Source organism: Thamnophis elegans, chromosome 10, assembly GCF_009769535.1.
Source record: "Thamnophis elegans isolate rThaEle1 chromosome 10, rThaEle1.pri, whole genome shotgun sequence".
In the NCBI taxonomy this organism is placed as follows: Eukaryota; Metazoa; Chordata; class Lepidosauria; order Squamata; family Colubridae; genus Thamnophis; species Thamnophis elegans.
In genome coordinates, this window is record NC_045550.1 from 52,753,423 (window position 1) to 52,773,380 (window position 19,958).

Genomic DNA, 19,958 nt, shown 5'->3' on the forward strand with positions numbered 1-19,958 from the left:
CGAAGGAGTGGTTGGCATTGAAAAAGAATTATTTTCACTTGATTAACCTGCCTCCTGAATTATTACACACTGCACAGCACCTACAGTCTCATTATTTTTAGTTTCTTCATTTCTCTACCATGACATTTCAATCTGCTACCAGTCAGTGTACTATTTTCTTTTTGATCTTGCTCTCCTTTGCCTTTGAATTCGTCAGTATATTCCCCCTCTGTGATTGTAGTAGTCAGTACATGACCTTGTCTTCTGATTCTGATGGAAGTGATACTGCCACGAATTGGGTTACAGCCAAACATATACTTAACAATGACCTTTGTGAATATCATCAGCACATCATTGCTTCGTACAATTTAATACCTTAAATAGTGCATCTGATTTTAAATGCTGGTCCACCTAAGTTCACATTCCTAAAATATTTAATTTAATGCATTCTATTTTCACTTTGACAATGTCAACATTCTGTCTAGGTCATCTTTAGAACTTACAGATCTTCTCCAATAGATAGAGGGATGGCTTCCAATATGGGCAAGTTAAGGGCAGGAATCTTATCATCTGGCATCCCAACTTCTCTGTATCTTTGAGGTCTGTCCACACAGTTGTCTTGAAAACAATGCAGAAATAGAACATAGAATAACAGGTCAGAAGGGACCTTGGAGGTCTTCTAGTCCAACCCACAGCTTTAGCAGGAGACCTTATACCATTTCAGATGAATAGTGATTCAGTTTCTTTTTGAATCCTCCAGTGATGGAGCAACCGCAACATCTGAAGCTGTTTCCTTAATTGATTGCTCTCACCGTTAGGAAATTTCTCCTTGATTCTAGGTTGCTTGGTTCAACATGACCTTCTTTGAGATTTATCATTGATGATTGATTATGTTTTCATTTATGATGGCTCTTCTGAACTAGCAGGAGTGCTGTTATTAACGTAAAACCTAATGTAAGTAGTTGTCCTCCATAAGTAGGCCTAACATTTGAAGAAATCGATGGGGGAGGGGGAAATCAAACCTTCAGAAGTATCACTGTCCTAGTGACATTGACTGTAATGCCCACAAAATGGGATAATCTGACATTCATTAAGAACAATGGGGTCACACCCTCTTCTAAGAGCTTTTAGTAAGAGCCCTTGGGATTAATGGGTATCTGCCCACACGGTCTGGGTTTTTAACAAGGCATTAGTCATGCTTGCCACTTTGAACCTTTCAATTTCCCATCTCAAATGAAGCCTGGCCGAAATCTTATGGCTCTCAGTTATACATTTTCTCTTTTTTCCCCCCTATGGTCACCTGAGGTCTGTGCCATATGAACTTGAAGTAGAGCCAATCTCTGCAGCTTGGATTGTAATAATGGGTTTCCTCCTCATAGGGAAGCACAATGTCAACTAGAGGGATCTATTGGGGAGGCAAATATATATATATATATATATATATATATATATATATATATATATATATATATATATATATATATATATATATATATATATATATATATATAGAGAGAGAGAGAGAGAGAGAGAGGAGAGAGAGAGAGAGAGAGAGAGAGAGAGAGAGAGAGATTTTCATCTATTCTCTGAAAGTCTTTGCCTTATACAGATTTAAATCAATCTTACATTACCTATTTCCACAGTATTTTCTAAAAATGATGTGTTAAAAATACGAAATTGTGTAATGAGTAACACAAGCCATTCTACACTGAGTGGAGTTTCAACTCGATTAATTGATATTATGGTAGGATCGGTTTGTTATCAGTCAATCAGTCCCTAAACCCTGTTTAACCAACGCTCTTTGACCTCACTACTTTCCAGGGCTATTAGGATTGCCATTCCCAGAATTGCTGTCTTCTGTACTTGCAGGACATAGAAATAGGACAAAGGATGGAGGAGATGTAGTCTTTTTGTAGAAAATGTTATCTGCATTCCCATTCAGCTTAATGAAAACAAATTTTAAAGGATGTGTGATGCTGTTACAACTGATTACTTGTAAAGTACTCCGGGAACCTATGGGACTGTTGAATGAAAAATAGAGCAATCTATCTTACTTTTTGCATCTGCACAGAACCCTGTTTGAAACTTTCTAAAGCTTGCAGAATTGATCAGCAGAAGCCCATCCATCACATGTGCTATACAGCTAGGCATGCTTCTGCCTAAACTTTCTTAGCACAATAATAGAATAATAGAGTTGGAAGGAATCTTGGAGGTCTTCTAGTTCAACCCCCAGCTCAACTAGGAGACCCTATACCATTTCAGACAAATAGCTGTCCCATATCTTCTTAAAAAGAAGTGATGTAACACTCACAACTTCTGAAGGCAAGCCGTCCTACTGATTAATTGCTTTCCTGTCAGGAAATTTCTCCTTATTTCTAGGTTCTAGTAATAGTAACTTAATTTTTGATTAGTTTCCACCCATTACTTATTGTCCTGCTTTCAGGTGTTTGGGAGAATAGGTTAACCCCTTCCTTTTCTGGCAGCTCCTCAAATATCAGACATTTATTGGCACCCCTTCAAATATTCTTAATTTGTTTTTAAACATCACAGTTCAAAGAGCAAAAGCAGAATGTCATACTGTGCTCATAGTTCTCAAATCCGATTGGGCAGTTTCAAAGTCTGTTTCTCCTGCAGAACAATAAACAATGTCTAACCTTCTCGATGTGAGGGCAATCTGGCTGCGACATCTGCCACCTCATTGATCGCCAGGATTGATTTGGCTGATCTGGCTGGCTAGGCAGGTGTCTCCTTCATCCCTCACCGCTCCATGGGTGTCCCTTCCGAAGCAGTGTGCTCGTTGGAAGAGGACGATCATCCCAGATAGAAGGAGTGTACCCATCTTTGGTCAAGGGTATACAATAGCTACGCAACCCCTGCTAGAACCTCCAAACAAGCTCTAACCTTCTATAGTAGTATAGTATAGTCCTCCAGTCCCTCAGTGGTTTTCTTAGGCTTTTACATGTTTTGATCCTTTCCCCATTGACCAGTGGTGGGATTCAATTTTTTTTTTACTACTGGTTGTGTGGGTGTGGCTTTGTGGGCGTGGCAGGGAAGAATACTGCAAAAATCCCATTCCCTCCCCACTCCTGGGGGAAGGTTACTGCAAAATCCCCATTTCCTCCCCACCCCACTAACCTGCTTTCCAGCTCCGTTCTCCTGTTCAGGGCAACAAAAGAAGATCAGCTGGGAGGCTGGGAGGTAGCGGGAGTAAGGCCCTATTTGCCGGTTCTCCGAACTAGTCAAAATTTCCGCTACCGGTTCTCCAGAACCTGTCAGAACTGGCTGTATACCACCTCTGCCATTGACCAAGGGCCTGTCATAGATCAATAGAGATTTAAATAACTGAATTCACATCAAACCTTTTGATATTAGCAACTATGCTTTGCCCTGTTGGTTAATTTCTCCCATTGTCAATATCTCTGTTTTCCAAATTATCTTGATCTCCTTTCCATCCATCATGGAGATCTTCTATTCAGATCTTGGTTCTCTTTACCTTTGAGTTTTTTGAGAATTTGATTCCACAACCCCTCCAGGACAAATATAACAGGATATATACTGGCAACGTTGGAAGCTTTCCATAAGGACTTTTTCAGGCAGCTAAATGGAAATCCTTTGAGAACTTCATACAGAAACCGTAATTGAATCCTGTGCAATATCAGATCCATTTTTATTCAGGTGAAGAAGACTTGGCTCTCTCTTCAGTTGCATTAAAAAGCGCGGCTGGTATCCATGGATAGTGGCATTTACCTGGGCAGAATTAATAAGAGGATCGGAGCCGCCTGCAATTTTGGCTGCTGTTATGAAGCAAATTGCAGGCTAGCAGCACACTTTAGTAATGATCGATGCTGAAGTGTCGCCTTAAGATCAGAACTCCTGTTCCATTATAGAAATGGGTAATTGGTGAATCGGGTATTGATCGCTACACTTCCACCAGCCGCAGTCATCATGGCCGATAGTAAAGGGATGCTGGAAGTCACAGTTTAGCTCCTGTTTGCTGGAGTTAACAGTTGTACTAGTTTAAGAAGCAGCAGTTGTAGAGAATCCAGGAAGGATGTCTGCTTGTCAGCTTTCTAACAATGTTGGACTGGTGGCTATTGTCAGAAAAGATTAAACTTTGCCTCGATTCAGCTGAGCAGTTCTTAGGTTTTACTTCATAGCCATTTTGATTTAGCTCTTGGGAAGTTGGTGCACCCAGGCACGGGAGTGGGTTATAAAGCACGCAAACCAGTCTTGGTATTGGACTTGCACTTCCTTCCAGAGAGGATTATTTTCCCGAAGATTTATATCACCTAACTCCCTTACCTCAGAAAAAGCAAGGGAAAACAACTCGTTTTAGTCAAACAAATTAACTCCTCTGCAGTTTAAAGATCAAATTATTTATGCAGGAATGTGGAGCATTAAGCACAGAAAAGATTAATGGGTTCTAGGGTGGCACTGTTAATTTTTCTTCATGAGCAAAACAGACAAATCCGGGTATGGAAAAGGTTACCGTATTTTCACGACTATAAGCCGCACTGAAAATCCTAAAATTTGATCAAAAACCGGCAGTGCGGCTTATAACCCGGTGCGCTTTATTTGTGAAAAAAGATCGAAAATCTCTCCCTCCCGACGCTCAAACTTGAAGCTCGCAAGCATGCACACGTCCCTCGGGTCTCTCCCTTCAACCTCGCTACTTTCTGAGTCGGAGACCGGGGGGCGAGCAGAGAGCCACCCAGCTCCCAGCCCCTATAGACTGGGCTGTTCCGTCACCCCCGCCGCCGCAAGAAGGGACGGCAGACCGGCGCAGCCCTTCAGGATTTGCCGGCGCCGAGCACCCCATCCGCCCCGGCAGTCGCCCTGCCTAACTCCGCTCCGCGCCCCAGCCGGCTCTGCGCTGCCTGTCAAGGGCACGCGGGTGGCCGGTGCGGCGCCGGTCTTCCCAGCACACCACGCCGGCCGGGCAAGAGCCGGGAGAGCAGCGGAGCCCGAAGCCTCCCGCGCCAGAAACGTCCCGCTAGCCGACGCCTGCCATGTGTGCCCACCCGCCCGCCTCGGGGACCGCAACCCGGGCGCCCTGCCCGCCCCCGTCCCCCCCCGCCTGGCTCACCGATGCGGATGACATGGGGCATGCCGCGGCAGGCGTGCAGCCAGAGGACTCCGAGCAGGGCGGCGGCAGCAGCGGAGGCGCAGGAGCGGGCCAGTGGCGGGCGCGGGGCATGGCAGTAGGTCAGCATCCTGGGCGGGCGGGCGGCGGGCAAGGCGCGGGAGGCGGAGAGGACAGAGCGACCGGAGCGCCGCCGCCGCCCGGTTCGGCTTCCCTGGCCGCGGCGCCCCAGGCCCCCGCGCTGGCGATCTCCCGGGGTGGCGAGGCTGCGCGGGGCCGCTCAGCGGAGGAAGGCGGCCGCCTGGCGGGAGAGGCTCGGCCGAAAGGTGCCGGGGCTGGAGCCGCAGAGCCAGGCATGCCTTCCGCCCGGGAAGTCCTGCCCCTTCATCCCCGAAGGCCGGCGCGCGGTGAGGGGGGCCGGCTTGGGGGCGAAAGTACTTTGCACATACTCCACGGTCGCCGCGCTCTCCGTCCCAGCCTTCGCTGAAGCCGGCGGGCTGCCTCCCGAAGAAGCCGCCGGAGCGTCCCAAGCCAGAAAATGCCCCAACTCGGGCAGACGGAGTTCCAGTTGCAACCTGCGCACGTGATTCGATGAGGAACCAAGGGGAACCGGGTCTCTGAGCGCGGCTTATAACCCGGTGCGCTTTATATGTGAAAAAAGTTTAAAAAATTAACATTAACTGATACTGCGGCTTATAATCCGGTGCGGCTTATGGTCGTGAAAATACGGTACTTATATTTTGCTTGATGAGACAAAACGTCGAGCAACGCTTTGGAAGACACATTGTTAAAATTCCTGTAGCTCTGGTTTAATGCAGTACACCCGCTTCCTTTATTTTCATTTTTTCATAAAAGCATCTTTCCTTGTTTAATTACTAGAGGAGAAAGGAGACAAATAGAAAAGTAACAGTGTTACGCTTTCCCTGCCCTGTTTTTTAATTGGATTGGTCTAATCAAGAAAGCCAGTCTCCCTCTCTCTCCCCCCTCTGTCTGTCTCACTCCCCCTCTTCATCTCTCTCTCCATCTTCTTCTCCCTCCCTTTGTCCTTCTCCATCTCTTTCTCCCTCTCGCTCTCCCTCTTCCTCTTTCTCCCCCTCTTCCTCTTCCTCCCTTTGTCCTTCTCTCACTCTGTCTCCCTCTCTCTCCCTCTCTCTCTCTCTCCCTCTCCCTCTTCCTCTCTCTCCCTTTGTCCTTCTCTCTCTCTTTCTCCCTCTCACTATCTCCCTCTCCCTCTTCCTCTCTCTCCTCCTCTTCCATTCCCTCCCTTTGTCCTTCTCTCTCTGTCTCCCTCTCTCTCTTTCTCTATCTCTCTCCCCTTCCTTCCCACTCTTCTTCCCCCCCTGTGCATGTGTATAACAGGTGTCCTCAACTTATGACTGGTCAGTTAGGGTGTTCAGAGTTACAATGGACTTCCCCAAAAGTCTTTACAACCTAGTCCAAAAGTTCCAACAACCATTTTACCCTGTGGTTCATGACTACATTTCAAGCACTCTGCAACTGGTCTGTATTAAGGGCCATTTTGAGCATCTCACAGGTACATGTCTGCAATTTACAACGTTTTTGCCAAAAGCTGACATTTGCTTCCAGCTTTCAGCAAAAACTCCCTATATCAAACAATGGTTTCACTTAACAACTGTGGCATTCACTTCACTACCACCACAAAAAGTGTCATAAATTTGTGTTGGTCACACCATTTTTGTTATTATGATTCAATCACAATAACCCCAAAAGAGTCACCATTTTTATTACACTGAAGATTATTATGTTTTTTGTATTTGGGGGGGGGGTCTTTTCATTGTGCACTATTCAGAATCCTAGTAAATAGTGCAATATACAAAAATAAATTACTGTTCTTGGATTCAATCATCTCTTCTCCTGAGGTACATCCAGACTTCAGCCTTTCAATGATGATAAATTTTTGTCTTCTTACATCTCTTATTAGATGTGGAGGGACCTCAGTCTATGCCCAGCTATGTGGCAGTACCAAAATGCCTTTGGCTTATCTTGAAAAATTAAACAGTGTTAGACCTAATTAATACGTACTTGGGAGATTATAAAGAAATCCTTTAAGGCTAGACGGGAAAGTTGAAAAATGTCCCGGAAAAAGAAATAATCAATTATTTTCATATCGTTGCCACAGATAGGTTTATGTTGTCCCCAGTAGTTGAATGGTGTGTGTGTGTGCTTCTTGGTGCTTTCTGATCGTGGTTCTTCTCTTGGAGACATTTTTCTTTCACTGATGATGTTACCTAGTTACCTATTCAACAACCAAGCTCAGAGATCGCCAAGGACCTCACAGTTCAATACTGAGCTGCAAATATTCTCTTCTATGAATTCAGCGTGAAAGAGACTCAGACTTTACTATATCTAGTTGAATAAAATGAATTTTCAGCCACAGGGCTCCAAATAGCATCCAAAAATAAATCAGAGTCCAAGGCAAAGTATTGCTGAAAGTTCCAATTTTTTTTATGTTATAAATTTTTATTTTAAACACATAAGCACGTCAACAAAAACAAACACATAACTTAAAAACAACATAGGAACAATAAGTTCCATCGTATATCATACCGCAGTTCCGAATCGGTTTCTTTGCAGTTAGTGTTTTCCCTACTATACATTTCTATCTTTCATTCATAATCTCCTTATTCGTTATCCATTTTTATATACATTTCTTTATTTATTTAAACTTAGCTACTTATGACCAAATATTATTTACCTATATTATGCTTTATATTTTTACTATTCTCTTACATACAGTTATAGATATACATTCACATAATTATTCTTTTTCTTTGCCATTCTTATATTATTATTATTCCATTTGAAAGGTTATAAGGTATAGTTTAAAATGCTTTGTTTACCATCCTTCGCACCTGCTAAGACACCACCTTGTTTTCTCTTTCTTTTCTCCCTCCCTTCCTTCTCTACTTCCTTCCTTCCTCTTCTCCATCCTCTTCTTCCTTCCCTTACCTCTTCCCTACTCCTACCCTTTTTCTTCTCCTTCCAACTTTCTCTCCTACTCTTTCTTTCTCTTCCTCCCTCCTCTTCTTCTTTTTCTCTCCCTTCCACAAGTTATCTTGACCCCTTCCAGTCAGGCTTCAGACCCGGTTACAGCACAGAAACCGCTTTGGTTGCATTGACCGATGATCTTTGGAGAGCCAGAGATGGAGGACATCCCTCCATCCTGGTTCTCCTTGACCTCTCAGCGGCTTTCGATACCATCGACCATGGTATCCTTCTGCGACGACTGCGGGAGGTGGGAGTGGGAGGCACCGTGCTGCGGTGGTTCTCCTCCTACCTCTCGGACAGGTCACAGTCGGTGTTAGTGGGGGGGGCAGAGATCGACCCCTAGGCCCCTAACATATGGGGTGCCTCAAGGTTCGGTCTTATCCCCCCTACTATTCAACATCTACATGAAACCGCTGGGAGAGATCATTCGCAGGCACGGGATAAGATACCATCAATATGCGGACGATACCCAGTTGTATCTGTCCGCCCCGTGCCAACTCAATGAAGCGGCGGACGTGATGAACCGAGGCCTTGAGGCCGTTATGGACTGGATGAGGGCTAACAAGCTTGTACTCAACCCGGAAAAGACCGAGTGGCTGTTGTGCTTCCCTCCCAACAATTCGACCAGTACTCCATCACTCAGGCTGGGGGGTCAAATTCTACACCCCTCAGAGAGGGTTCGCAACTTGGGAGTCCTCCTGGATCCACAGCTATCCTTTGACCACCATCTGACGGCTGTGACCAGGGGGGCATTTGCCCAGGTTCGCCTGGTGCGCCAGTTGCGACCCTACCTGAATCGGGAGGCTCTCACAACAGTCACTCGGGCCCTTGTGACCTCTAGGCTGGAATACTGCAATGTGCTCTACATGGGGCTGCCCTTGAAGAGCATCCGGCGACTTCAGCTAGTCCAGAACGCGGCCGCGCAAGTGATCGTGGGTGCACCTCGGTTCACCCACATAACACCTATCCTCCGCGAGCTGCGCTGGCTACCTGTCGATCTCCGGGTGCGCTTCAAGGTGCTACTAGTCACCCATAAAGCCCTCCATGGTAGTGGATCTGCGTACTTGAGAGACCGCCTTCTGCCAATTACCTCCCTGCGACCGATTAGATCTCACAGATTGGGCCTCCTCCGAATTCCATCTGCCAGCCAGTGCCGGCTGGCAACTACAAGGAGGAGAGCCTTTTCAGTAGTAGCTCCGACCCTTTGGAACGAGCTCCCCGTGGAGATTCGCACTCTCACCACCGTCCAGGCCTTCCGCATAGCCCTTAAGACCTGGCTAGCCCGTCAGGCCTGGGGACAAAGATAATCGCCCCTCCTGAATGATGAATGAATGTTGCTCATTATTTTACTCGATGTTTGTCTACGTTATTGTTTGTATTTCCCTCCCCTGATTTTATGTAAGCCGCCCTGAGTCCCCTCAGGGAAAAGGGCGTCCTATAAATGTTAATAAACCTTCAAACCTTCCCTTACCTCTTTCTTCTTCCCTTACCTCTCCTCCACACTTCTTCTTCCTCTCCTACTATTTCTCCTTCTCTTCCTCTCTCTTCTACCCTCCACTCCTTTCCTTTCCTTCGTCCCTCCATTCTCTACTTCCTTCCTCCCCCTCCTTTTCTTCCTTCTTCCCTTCCTTTCTTTTTCTATTGTTATAGGTGTCTCTTTCAGATCCCAGTTCATGTTTTCTTGGGGGTGGTATTTCCACACACCCATTTTTGTTTCATATCCTTTCCTTTTTTCTTTAGGATTCTACAGTCTATCTTCCAGCTATCGTCCAATTTATTAATAGAGCCATGTTGGCACATCTGGGAAAACCCGAATCTGAAAGCTTCCCGGTTTTCCACACCTAGTTGAAAGTTCAAGATCTTGCCCCCACACCCACAAGTCCATCACATGGTCCAATCTCCCACTGCCATGTTGGCAGTTCCACTCATCCAATTCCGGTCAGGTGCAGAGGTGCAAAGACAAAGGATGACCTTGGCTTTCTAGAAATAATTTTATTGTGGTACATAGCATGTGACTCCTTACAATCCCCCCTCCCATTTTCCCACAATAGAAATCTATAGCAGAACAATAGAATTGTGGCAGGCCAAAGACCCAAAAGAAAGCATGGCTGCAGGCCTGACAGTTACCTATTCAAACATTTGCAAAAAAAAACAACCAAGCTCAGAGAGACCAAGGACCTCACAGTTCAACACTGCAAATATTCTCTTCTATGAATTCAGTGTGAAGGAGACTCAGACTTTATTACATCCAGTTGAATATAATAGACTTTCAGCCATAGGAAGCACAGCTTGAGATGTTACAGAGTTGGAGTAGTCCAATGATGGACAGAAGAGATTGCTGAGTGTTTTTTAGCACATCACCATGAGTTTCATTATTTACTCCAGTTGACTAACAGGGCGAAGAACTGACTATGTTTGGTTTGCCCAAAAAAATGCATTGGGGGGGGGGGGGGAAACAAAGATGGATTTTCACAAAAAAGGTTTTATGACCTTGTTTCTGATTCTGAAAGTGACAAATTCCTGGGCTGTTCATTTGCTCAGGGCATCTGTTCTTTCATTCTTCCCCTCTGCCTGATTAATGGAGACTAGTAGGTCTCTTAGGGTACTAGGGAAAATAGTAAAAAGTCAATAAGCCTGAAATCTCTGCATTCACGGGCAACATTGAGCTTAGAGCTGGGGTTGATAAGCTTTTGATTTATTAATATTATGGATTGCCCTTTGCTTTTATTGGGGGGGGCGGGCTTGATTAGAGCTTCTACTAGACATTTGATCCTTAATTTATATTTTGACTCGGTATGGTATAAAATTGCACCGTCCATTTTTTGGCAGTTGAATCACTGAATTACTTGACAGTTTGCTGTTTCAAGAATGAAAAAAAATGGGGAGAGATTCCAAGAACAATAGGTTATCTACATCTGGCTCAGATAGACCAGTACTTTGATAGCTTCACATTTATGTATACTTATATAAGGTCTCTTAACATAAGAATATTTTGGGACTTGCAAAACAGAGAAGAGAAAAGAAATGAAGTATCTATAGTTTAGATTACAGAGGGTGTCATCTGTATTTTTGAATGGTAATTATTCGACGTTCCAGTAAACTACCCTCAAAGCTTATTTTTCTCTGATGTTGGGAGACATTTATAGGTCTTTTCTGAAAATGCTGAATTGCTAATGCTCTGTTTTTTCCTCCAGACAACAAAGAGCTTTACCTGTCAAAAGCTGTTCACAAATCTATCCTTGAAGTTAATGAAGAAGGTTCGGAAGCTGCTGCTGCTTCAGGTAAACTTCCTAGAAGTGTGGACTAAATGTCATGCTCAGCTTTTTAGCAAAAAGGATGTATTCCAGAGGTGGGTTCCTACCAGTTTGCACCTATTCGGTAGAACCGGTTCGTCAAATCTACCGAACCGGTTAGAAGAGGTTCCACCAGTGGACCCGGAAAGTAGGCCACACCTACAGAAGAGGTTCCAAAAATTTTTGAAACCCACCACTGATGTATTCCCACAGAATAAACTGGGCGGGGATGAAGCAAGCAGTAGGTGGGACCTCCTCCTGCTCTTGTCAAAGATTGGCAACAATGCCAAGATTTGGAATTTTGCTAGGACAACTTGTAGTATAGTTAACAGCCTTCTAAAGCAGGGGTGTCAAACTCAAGGCCCGGGGGCCGGATCCGGCCCATGGGGTACTTAGATCTAGTCCACGGGGCCATCCTGGAAACAGTGAAGGACCAGGCCACAGTGCTTCTGCCAGTAAAAATGGGCTCCTGAGCTCCATTTTTGGCTGCCACGACCTCCTGCAACCCTCTGCCAGTGAAATTAGAGTTCGGGAGCCCGTTTTCACTGGCAGAGTGCACAGGCCACCACAGGTGCCCCCAATAGTTGTGATGTCGAGCTGGCCACACCCACCCTGGACATACCAGTTTTGATCAGTTTTGAAGTCCAAACAGTCGTCAAGGGCCTAGGTCCTGCCCTGCCATGGACAGCCAATGGTAAGCTTCACAGCTGAATTTTCCTCTCTTTAGTTCAAATCCAACTATCCTAACAAGATGCATTTTGTGTGTGTCTTGTACGAGGAGGTGGAGGAGAGGCACACTCCTAGTGGAGTAACCCCAGCCATGGAAGATTGTTAACCTGATAAGCATATGAAGCAGGACCGTGACATTTATCCTCTCATTTTCATCAGCCAAAATAATTAATGGCTTAGCTCCCAAGACAGCTGTGCAGATAAATACTTCATAGTACAGTGCAACACACCTTGAAAGGGCAATTTCAGAAGAGCTGTTTTGGAGGACATTTCCCCACGTTTTCTAGCCATTTGTTTACCTTTTTGGTAAGGTCAATGAGTGGGCAGAAGTCTCATTTAAAACTTGTCTTCAAGGCTTGAAAAGTTGGGAGGGAGGCTTTGTCTGCATTTAATTACAGTCTTAGCATTATCATGAGGAGGAGGAAGTTATCCAGTGGTATCAGGTCAAGTCCAGTGGTGGGATTCAGCCAGTTCGTACCACTTCAGGAGAACCAGTTGTTAACTTTGTGAGAAGTTTTGTGAACTGATTGTTGGAAGAAATCATTAGGGCAGAGAACCAGTTAAATTATTTCAATTCCACCACTGGTCAAGTCCAGTACAATGGTACCGGGGGTGGGGTAGGGGAGGAAGCAAGCCCTAGTTTTCAACTTACTCTAGTCTCTGTCTTTAGATGAAACAGAAGTAGACAGAAAGTAAACAGGTACTGTATATGTCAAAAGAATTAGAGATTATTTAGATGGTGCCTTTTAAAAAGGCAATAGAAACTTGGCGATTTGGAATTGCAGTATGCGGGCATAATATATTTGAATTCTGAGCCAAGGAAATTCTGCAGCCGATTCTTTTCCATGATTTATTCTTCTCCTGCCGCAGCCTTTGATTAAATGTCTTTGTAATACCAGAAGGAGGGAGGCTGGACTGCAGCCCCAGTGTGAAGAGATAAAAAATACCCCTCTGCTCTTATCAGAAGCATCAGGTTGCAGCTATATAACATTACCTCAGTTTGCAAGATGTTTCTGTTTGCAAATGAGCGGGTGATCAGGCAGAAATAAGAAAAAGCTGTAGACAGGAATGGGCAATCTGCAGCTCTAAGCCTTTGTTTTGTGACTACCGCGGCTGAATATTGAGAAGCTAATTTCTCATCATTTGAGCTAGGAAACACTTGAAGCGGAAGCCTCAACTTTATCATTGAAAGTATTTTTTAAAAGGGTTAAAAACATTCCCAAATTTCATCTCCCCAATCTCTCCCCCCAGTCCTGATAAGGCAATGTTTCTCAACCTTGGCAACTTTAAGATATGTGGACTTCAATTCCCAGAATTCAGTATGCCGCATGGTGGCATGGCTGGCTAGGGAATTCTGGGAGTTGAAGTCCACACCAGAGGTGGGTTCCTACCAGTTTGCACCTATTCGGTTAGAATCAGTTCGTCAAATCTACTGAACCGTTTAGAAGAGGTTCCACCAGTGGACCCGGAAAGCAGGCCACACCTACAGAAGAGGTTCCAAAAATTTTGAAACCCACCACTGGTACTTGGATATGATTATTCTACACTATCATGCTCATATTTATAAAACTCAGTGCCTCTGTGAAAGGTAAGGATGACTACTGCCTTTGTGGTGCAATCAGAACATTGCGTGTGTTGAAGTTGTTTTAACGCAAACCAAAGATGCCTTTTAAAAAACAAGTTTGCATCATATTCTTACGCATGCTAGTGCTGCGTGTGAGGTAATTTAAGGTGGTTTTGACAAGTGTCATCGGCATCTTCATATCTGGTCACATGGGCGGCAAGCTGCTCCCATCCGGTCACATGGGCAGCAAGCCACTCCCACAAAGGAGGCCACACCCACAGAGTAGGTTCGAACAATTTTTGAAACCCACCACTGGTCCACACACCTTAAAGTTCCTAAGGTTGAGAAAGACTGTCCTAAGATATGAGATGTGGTTCCACCCATATTGCATCATTGTCCTGCCTATTTCACAGCTCAGTTCCTTCCCCCAACAAAGTGATCCATATAAATATATTTGAATAACACAGATCAGATGGAAAAACTATTTGCTTATCACATACAAATATTTAATTTCCCTTCTCCCCTCTGATTTTTAAATAATTTTAAACATTCTCTTATTAGTTTCAAATCATATATCAATTTCCTTTTTTTAAAATAAGTAGAAAAGCACAATATTTGGAGAAGGCCCCATTTCTATTGCGCGTAGATTCCTCAAAACTATACAGGGATTCATTTCATGACTGGGAATGCGTGAAAGTTTTATTTATTTATTCCATGACTATCTCTTTTTATATGTCAGTATAATAAAGATAAAAGTTAATAAAATGCTTGCAAACTGTAAAGCTCTAGAGGAGAGTCATTAAAGACTTACAAATTTAATTACCGTAAGACTAAATTTTGCCGTAACACTAAATGTATTTGAACTACAATATTTCCTATTTGTACTGATACTGCAAATTAAATCTGCATATTTTGGATGTCTCGGCTTCAATGTCAGAAAAACGCAAAGCTTCCTGGATGCTAATTCAGTTAGATAGCCAAACCTGTAAGAGATGACCAGGTTGAGCCTGAGGATGGAGTTAAATACATCATTAGTCTGGAGTTCCTACATCCCATGAAAGAGAGCCCCACTGGGAATCCATTGACTCTTATCTGCTGTCAATGTGCCTTGACGGTCAGTTGATCAGATTCTTGTATAGGTTTTTATGGAATAAACTCAAAGTGCTTTTGAACTCTACCTGACTCCTGGTTTCTTGACCCTGAAAATCCCTCCCAAACAGTATAGCTATAGGAAATTCTGGGTTTGGGATAATCATAATTATAGTCCCATGTATCTCATGCTCATCAAATTGGAGAATTCCTTACAAGAGTTATTGACTGGTCCCCTGCTGTTGGCAGTGATTGGAAACAAGTGTCCTATACTGACTGTATTCTCACAACAAGCCAAACTCTATTGGTACTTTTGGCTTGCTATAATGTCAAAACCCATTAAATTATGGGTTAGAAGGAGTATTTTAAGTCAAGTTCTTTTGTCATTGTTTGATTGAGCCACAGTGGTGCAGAGGTTAGAGAGCAGTACTGCAGGCGACTTCTGCTGACTGCAATTTGGCAGTTCAAATCTCACCTGGCTCAAGGTTGACTCAGCTTTCCATCCTTCTGAGGTGGATCAAATGAGGACCCAAAATTGTTGTGGGCAATATGCTGACTCTGTAAACTGCTTAGAGAGGGCTGTAAAGCGGTATATAAGTCTTAATTGCTACTGCTATTTACATTTGTTTGTATTTACTATGTTAATCATGATTCAGGATGTACTCTGTCATTTGTATTTCAGCTAAGGGTTAATGTAGAGTTAAGCAACATTAGTCTTTCAGACAGAAAATGTAAGAAAAATGGCCTTGTAGCAGTTTGACTGTCTTCTCACCCCTGCTGACTATGAGCTCTTTTACAATGGCAGAGGATGACAGGAAGAATAAGCTTTCCTTCATTCTGCAGATGGTGACTTAGTCAGGGGCTTGATCTAAGTTAGGCTGTCATGTAAGAAAATAAATTCCAGAATGCCAGATCAAGAGGCAAAGCTCTAGCATAATCTTGGCAACTTTGAGATGGGTGGATTTCAAACTGTTAGAATACTCCAACCACGAGATTCTGACTCGGGATGTGGAGAGCTGAAATCCATTCATATTAAATATGCCAAGGTTGGGAAACATTGCTCTAGCAATAATAAATTGAATGTGTTTTGGGTGAATTTTTTTTACCCTTAATTTCACACATTTAGTATCTCTCATAAGTCTAGGTCCCATGGAAAACCTTGACACAGATGTTCATTGGCGACCATAGACTTTTTTTTCATTGTTGTAATTAGGAAAATAACAACAGGGCAACAGACTACTAACCAATCAGGAAGTATTGCTGAGATAATAAGCAAGACAGAGTGAGACTAATGTACTGTGGCTTGCTGTGTCATTTTGAGATAATTTATTAGATTAATGTAATGAACCATGATAATGACTGAGCCACTGTCCCACTAAATCCATCCTTACCGGAGCAAAATTCTTCCCTTCTCGAAATCTCATTTCTGTCTTGCTCTTAAGTGGGGCCTTCCATCATTCCTGTCATTAAGGCAAACCAAGTTTCCTTTAAACAGCCTCTCAAGGTAGAATTTGAAAGAGATCTCAAATCTCGGAATAAAGGAAATTCTGATTTTCCCAAACCAAAGTAAACGATTAAGGGAGGATCTGGTTATAAGGACCACAGGAGATTTATCTAATTGGAAACCAGATCAATTCACAGTGAATAAGTCAATATAAACATGAATTTAAGAGTGCTGAACCGTATCCTCTATATAAGACAGGGAGTCAGTTAGGGGTGGGCTTCAAAAATTTCAGCAATGGAGTCTCTTCCCAGCTGCTGGGTGGGCGTGGCCTTGGTGGGTGTGGCCTAGTCGGCCTCCTGCACCACAGGGAGGCAGTTTTTGCCTTCCCCAGATTCCAGAGGCTTTCCTTGAATCTCTGGGAAGGAGAAAACTGCCTCCCCTGGCCTCTGGAGGGCATCTGGGAGGCCCATTTTTCTCCCTCCCCAAGCCTCCACATGGGCTCTGCACTTACCTTGCATCCAAAACTGGCTGCGTGGAAACTCCTGGGGGGGAGGGGTGGGCAGGGCCAGCCAGGGGTGGGATTTGGAGGTTCTCCAAACCGCCATAATGTTAGCTACGGGTTCCATTGAACCAGGGCAAACCTATAGCAGCCAACCGCCCGAGTCAGTGCTATCATCTCAAAAAGGAATATTATCTCTGGTTGAAAATACTCTAGCAGTGTCCCTGTTGTGAAAGTGAAGGTGATCAAAATATATCATTTGAAAGTTTTGCCAGCATTAAATCGGAATTTGCATCCATTTGCAGTGGAAATTCTGAGGATCAGAATAAAGATTTCAAAGTAAGAGTGCCAATTATTGTGGCCAATTAGGATTAAGCTAGCATATGTTTTGTTGAATGCATCTGTTCTGTATTTAGCAATAACCCAAGTGGGTGGTGGGGTTATCCAACTGTAATGACTTTCCCTCAGAAGGGAATGGATGTAATAAGTCTCCCAAGTCAGCTTGTTTGTAAGTTATAAACTGTTCCCAAAGCGGTGAAAATAAATTGTGCCGCTACCAGTTGTTAATCATTCACAGAACATCTCTAGACTTATCCATTTCTTTCCAAATCTTTCTTGGTTTTAGATTAGGTCTGAACTTCCTGACAATCCTGTTAGGATGATGGGTTTTTAATCCTTGTTTGTGCATTTTAGGTGTGCTACAAATGGACAGGCAGAAAAAAAGCAGAAATTGTGGGGCACAAATATATCCAAAAATGTTAGACTTTCTTCTTCTCTCTTTTTCTCCCGTTCCCCAGGAATGATTGCAATTAGTAGAATGGCTGTGCTGTACCCCCAAATTATAGTGGACCATCCATTCTTATTTCTGGTCCGGAACAGAATAAAAGGTGAGTGCATCACAATATTTATAAAACAAAGGATTGAAAATATATATAAAGGAAATACATACTCAAATATTTATACCATAAGACAGTATCAGAAAACATTCTTTGTCACTCATTTGATTCCTTCCCTCATTTAGGACTCTCATTAATTATGAAAATAAACTACTAAGGATCACCAGATATTCTAAACGCTACACTGAGTTTGCTTCTTTGTTCTTTCACCCGTAGCTCTTTTATGGACGGATAATCCAAACTGAGAACCAATATGGACTTGGTTCACGAGAGGCATCACATCAGTCTCTTAATATCTTTTTCATTCATTGCAAGTTGCCTCAAGTACTTCTAGAGAGTAGGGCTGGTTTTAACTATTGTTCCATAGACAATATTGGAACCAGTAAATGATGTTTTCAGGGAAATTGCCTAACAATGAGACCTGTCCAGCAGGAGAGACACAGTCTTTAAAGAATTGAATTGAATATTTTTATTGGCCAAGTGTGATTGGACACATAAGAAATTTGTTTTTGATGCATATGCTCTCAGCGTACATAAAAGATAAATTCGTCACGACTCATAAGGTACAACACTTAATGATAGTCATAGGGTACAAATAAGCAATCAAATCATACTAGGAAATAATCAATATAAATTGCAAGGATACAAGCAACAAAGTTATTGTCATACAGTCATAAGTGGGAGGAGATGGGTGATAGGAACGATGAGAAGACAAATAGTAATAGTAATGCAGACTTAGTGAATAGTTGACAGTGGTGAGGGAATTATTTGTTTAGCAGAGTGATGGTGTTTGGGTGGAAAACTTTTTCTTGTGTCTAGTTGTTCTGGTGTGCAGTGCTCTAAAGTGTCTTTTGGAGGGTAGGAGATGAAGATGTTTTAACCCCTCCTTTCTTCAACCTACCCAGTAAACAGAAGCCATTTCCTTTACAGATAATTGTTCCACTGTTGAACTTCTTTTAAGGAATTAGTATTGTTGTTTGGAATCTGCATTCCTTTAGCTCTTCTTTTCTTTCTTTAAGGTACCATCATTTTCATGGGGAGAGTAATGCACCCAGAAGCGATGAATCCGAGTGTGCATGATTTCGAAGAACTTTAATATCTTCACAGGTTTAACCACATTCTCACAAAAGAAAACAAGCACACTGAGTTTGCAATTGATGTATTTAAGGTTTTCCATGTGGTGGTTTACTTTTTTTTTTTAGTTCTCTCTTTTTGGCAATGTTACCTTTGAGATACTATTTAAAAAGACAAACCGTTTCCAGGTCTAACTTCAGCTATGAAATTGCAGACCACAGTTGTGGAAGGGAAGCTTTCTGTATTAAAATATATGTTGTTGTCTCTGTGATTTATTGTGTTGGTCCTTTAAAATAAAAATTTAAAAATATCCATGCTAGTGACCATCTTCTTGTCTTGGGAATTAATACCTAATTGCCTCTCACATGAAGCCATTCCAAATTTCTATAGTAGAACATACTTATGTGCCATTGGGAATTAATTAGTTAATTAATTGTTAAGGCTCTTTGAAGCCTAGATAATAACCCCAAGGTGCTCAGATTTTTGAAGATGAGAGTACAAGGTATTGTGGACACATTCCAGAAGTGGGAAGAGCTTAGATCAGTGTTTTTCAATCTCAGCAACTTTAAGATGGATGGATTTCAATTCCTAGAACTCTTCAGGAACCATACAAACTGAGGAATTCTGGGAGTTGAAGTCCATGCAGCATAAAGTTGCTAGGGTTGAGAAACAATGCCCTGGATAAACATTAGAGCAGCTGAGACCATAACTAATTTGGATATATTTTAATTTAAATGTAATTAAAATTGAATTAAGTAACTCTGGTCAATATGACCATTCCCCATATATTGTGTGCATTTCCCAAAGTGTCACAATAAAATGTACAATTCAGCATTGTACATTGTATAGCATTTAGCTAAAATTCTAGACTTCTGTTACCTAAAGCCACTATTTTCCAACTTGGACAACCTTCAGGAACATGGACTCCGATTTCCAGAATTTCTCAGCAATTACTGAGAACTCTGGAAATTGAATGCCATACAACTATAAGATGCCCAGGTTGGTAAATGCTAATTAATCTAACTCATGGTGGAAATAATCCATTACATCTCTGTATGGTCCACCACTCTGTTTTATCTTCTTCTATAATGTGTCATCTACCACTGACTCAGTGGTGGGATCCTACCACTTTAACAACCCGTTTGGTGATCACGCACTTTGCTGCGTGTGCGCAGTTTTGAGAAAACTTGTCTTCTGCATTACTGCTGGGGAGCAAAATAGCTGCGATTCGGCAGTCCACTCTGCCTTGTGACTAATCTGTGATATAGATCAGTATAGCGCAGGGTCGGGTGGACATGC

The 19,958-nt window shown here is 43.0% G+C and overlaps 1 protein-coding gene across 1 annotated transcript in view; it reads left to right on the forward strand.

The window, feature by feature from the left end:
• Positions 1-18,971, forward strand: part of SERPINI1 (serpin family I member 1) — a 146,136-nt gene extending 127,165 nt beyond the window's left edge. Inside the window, exons 7-9 of the mRNA XM_032225704.1 lie at positions 11,266-11,352; positions 17,487-17,576; positions 18,605-18,971. Of these exons, the coding sequence (XP_032081595.1) occupies positions 11,266-11,352; positions 17,487-17,576; positions 18,605-18,681 (254 nt within the window). The 3' untranslated portion in view covers positions 18,682-18,971. The remainder of the gene's footprint in view (positions 1-11,265; positions 11,353-17,486; positions 17,577-18,604) is intronic.
• Positions 18,972-19,958: the final 987 nt, after the last annotated feature.